Source organism: Carassius auratus, unplaced genomic scaffold, assembly GCF_003368295.1.
Source record: "Carassius auratus strain Wakin unplaced genomic scaffold, ASM336829v1 scaf_tig00012122, whole genome shotgun sequence".
NCBI classification, from domain to species: Eukaryota; Metazoa; Chordata; class Actinopteri; order Cypriniformes; family Cyprinidae; genus Carassius; species Carassius auratus.
Genome location: NW_020524261.1, coordinates 2,239 through 5,485, shown reverse-complemented (window position 1 = coordinate 5,485; position 3,247 = coordinate 2,239). Strand labels below are relative to the sequence as shown.

The 3,247-nt window shown below is 40.0% G+C and overlaps 1 protein-coding gene across 2 annotated transcripts; it reads right to left on the bottom strand.

The window, feature by feature from the left end:
- On the bottom strand, nucleotides 1-2,981 carry LOC113073415 (high mobility group-T protein). 2 transcript variants are annotated; one of them, XM_026246287.1, is made up of 5 exons: nucleotides 2,867-2,981; nucleotides 994-1,155; nucleotides 766-911; nucleotides 503-677; nucleotides 1-360 (listed from the first exon to the last, which is right to left on the bottom strand). In XM_026246287.1, the coding sequence occupies exons 2-5, from the start codon at nucleotides 1,138-1,140 to the stop codon at nucleotides 214-216; spliced, it is 615 nt and encodes a 204-aa protein (XP_026102072.1). In that variant the 5' UTR covers nucleotides 1,141-1,155; nucleotides 2,867-2,981; the 3' UTR covers nucleotides 1-213. The 2 variants fall into 2 exon arrangements, with proteins under 2 accessions (XP_026102072.1, XP_026102073.1); XM_026246288.1 differs by lacking the exon at nucleotides 2,867-2,981 and adding an exon at nucleotides 1,657-1,681.
- Between the last annotated feature and the right edge of the window lie 266 nt (nucleotides 2,982-3,247).

The following is a 3,247-nucleotide window of genomic DNA, read 5'->3' as shown; positions in this document are numbered from 1 at the left end:
TTCTGTAGTGTTAACTATACAAAACAGGAAAACAAAAAAAGAAACTGTACAGCTTAAAAACATATCATATACACAGCCTTATTTAATTTTTTTCTTTCAGGTTTTTTGATGTTGTGGTGGTTTATTTCTCTTACCCATTTTATAGCCTCAGTAAAGTGTACAGGGGGGTTAAATGCTTTATAGACAACAAGCTAGTCTCTAAATATTATTTATCTACTCGTCATCGTCATCTTCTTCCTCATCTTCTTCCTCATCATCATCATCGTCGTCTTCGTCATCATCATCATTAGCCTTGTCTGGCTTGGATGGGGCCTTGGCTGGACCTCCCACTTTGCCTTTGGACCGATAGGCGGTGATGTCCTAAAAGGAAAATACATTTTTTCAGAAAGGAAACCTATTCATATAGCAAATTCACTTAATATAACAATGGCTATTATGGTTGTTTTTCAGGTGATTTATCTTTATCGGCATGATGTTCATTAGTCATGGCATCCTTTCTCACCTTCTCGTACTTCTCCTTCAGCTTGGCTGCCTTCTTCTCGAATGGCTGCTTCTCCTCAGCTGATGTTTTGTTCCACATCTCACCCAGTTTCTTAGCCACATCTCCAATGGAGAGACCAGGGGTCTCTTCCTTCACCTTGGGTCGGAACTCAGAGCAGAAAATGAAGAAGGCAGACCTTTGGTGGAACAGAGTAAAAAAAAAAGATAAAACTGTACATCCTTCACAAATGCTAATGCATCTTCATGCACAAGTGAGATTCTTACGGGGGTCTCTTGGGAGCATTGGGGTCCTTAAACCTCTTTTTCTTCTCGCCTTTGGGTGGAATGTAGTTTTTCATCTCCCTCTCGTAACGGACCTTGTCTTGTTTGGCCATATCTTCAAACTTCCCTTTTTCCTTAGCTGACATAGTCTGAGGAAGGGAAGAAAAAAAATCATTGTTGGGAAAAGAGGGAAAGGGCATAAACACAATGTAAACGAAAGGTCAGTCACACCTTCCATCGCTCTGAGCACTTTTTGGAAAACTCAGAGAAGTTGACCGTTGCCTCAGGGTGTTTCTTCTTATGCTCCTCTCGGCAGGTCTGGACAAAGTATGCGTAAGAGGACATTTTGCCTCTTGGTTTTGTTGGATCCTTCCCCATCTTTGCCTAAATATCCTGAAATTTAATAAGAAAATCCATTATTCAATTATACTTCCCAAATATAATATTAAATTAGTTGCTCTATACTATTTAGAATTAATTCGACTAGCAAAAATGTAATTTTGGCATGATATCATGAACCCCAACTATCTTTTAATTTATAGTTAATATTTAGAAGACGCGCATTTGCGCGTTGTTTATCTTCGCAACAAAAATTACGTTTTATTATGTAAACATAACAAGACAACTGACATTCTATAATAATGTTTTAAAAATAAAATGTCTTGTGTGTACTTTTGAAATCTTAAAAAAAGTTGCTCTAAATACTCAAACTTTACAAAATAGTTTTTTTTTTTGTTGTTAAAAGGGGTTAAAATTGTGAAAATAAGTTGGTTAATTAAAGTTCTTTTATGTGCCAAAGTACGCGCGACATCGTAAAACTTGTAAAATTTCTTAATAATCAAGTTCACTTTAGCGGTAATCTCCGTTGAAAACAGCCCGTTTCTCTCTATGTACCGTTCAGATAGCAATGGCGCACACTCTCGTCTCTCTGAAGGAAAGGAGGTCAACAACGACGGCAATATTTCTTCTTCCATTTTGTGAGAAAGCCTTCTTCATGAAAGAAAGTCCCCCTGAAATGTCTCCACCCGCCTTCCTGCTCGCTTTTGGACACGACAAACAAACGGCGAGGGTCGGTTTTCTGACCGAAAATTGTTTCCTTCGCAAAAAGCCCAGTGCATTCGCCTGGTGTATAGTAATACATTGGGTCTGTGCTGTACAGAGTTTGCTGTGGGCTCGCAATGGCTGCTTGTCTTCATGCACTAACACTGAGAATATGGCTCCTTCTCTTTGTGTCAGCGCTCAGCCATTACACTGCTTTGCAATAAGGGGGAGCACCGCGACCGCATTACCTACCTCACTTCAACTCTCAATTTAACACCCTTCTCACGCACGGAAAAATGTCAAAATATACGGGTTAGAACGACGAAAGATTGAATTTTTATTTTCCGCCTCGAAAATTGCATACTTTGAGCTCGGCGGGGTAGAAAATACGATTTGAAAAAGTTGAAGCGACGGGCGCCTATCTATGGCTCTGTGGATTTGCCTTGTTTCCTATGCGAGTACAGTCAGCCATTACAGTAAAGCGCAGCTCCTGAGGTGATTTTCTTTCTCCCGTATCTCTGTCATTTCAGTTTCACCGAGCGTATAAATCCACACACATGACAATGGCGTTGTGCTTTAATTTTTGCGTTAGTCTGCTTTTTTTCTTTCTTATCATTTATCATAGTTCTACTGACAGACATCCCTTGTAAAGCGCTGCAATGGCTGCTTGCTGGCACTATCACGTCCATAGACCTGGTTTGTACGCAATTCTGTTAACATTACAGAGTTGTCCGCTTAACGTTAACATACATTTCGAATAGACAGAATATTAATTTATTTATTTTTCACATTTTCTGCCTTTCAAACCCCTCGAATAAGACAGACTATTTTCCGTGTAATTTTCAAGCGTAACATAAAGACAAATTAAATTAAAAAGCTATGGTTATTTTTATTTTCATTCTGAGGGGATAATGCCCTCATTTTTAACGTTTCACAAAAATCCCCCCACCATTAGAATTGCTCTTTTACAAGCTAAAATTAAATTTCGTATGGTTTCCTGGCCTTTTCTCGCAATTTTTGTACTTACCCCACACTTTGAAATGTCTACAAGCTTGACACTTACCGCTGTCTTGTCTGGATAGTGAATGTACTGCAATGGCTGTATGTGGATGTAATAGGTCTACGCAGTAGTCTGCTCTCTCAACCCTCTAGCATTACTCTCAATAGGGCTTCCATGCCATTGGCTGCCGCCACGGCGAACACTCCTGCGATTGGCTGAGCGCTTTCCATTGTCCTAATAACAGCCGGCCTGCGATTGGCTGCCTTTTGTGAAACGTCACGAGTGTTTTAAATGGCGGGTTAATACAAAATACGGAGTGTATGTGTGTGTTTCTTGTCTCAGCTTAAAGCAAAGGCTGTGTGTACTGTGTTGGCTGTAGTAGTACTGTGTTCTATGTGTTCCACGCACAGTGCTGAATGAATGAGTGTGTCCATGTGAAGCGTC

Excerpts from the sequence above, each read along its gene's own strand:
- LOC113073415 (XM_026246287.1), bottom strand. The coding sequence starts at position 1,140 with ATGGGGAAGGATCCAACAAAACCAAGAGGCAAAATGTCCTCTTACGCA. Across the intron at positions 678-765 it reads AATGCTCCCAAGAGACCCCC|GTCTGCCTTCTTCATTTTCT; the intron begins GTAAGAATCTCA and ends GTTCCACCAAAG. Across the intron at positions 361-502 it reads TGAAGGAGAAGTACGAGAAG|GACATCACCGCCTATCGGTC; the intron begins GTGAGAAAGGAT and ends TTTTCCTTTTAG.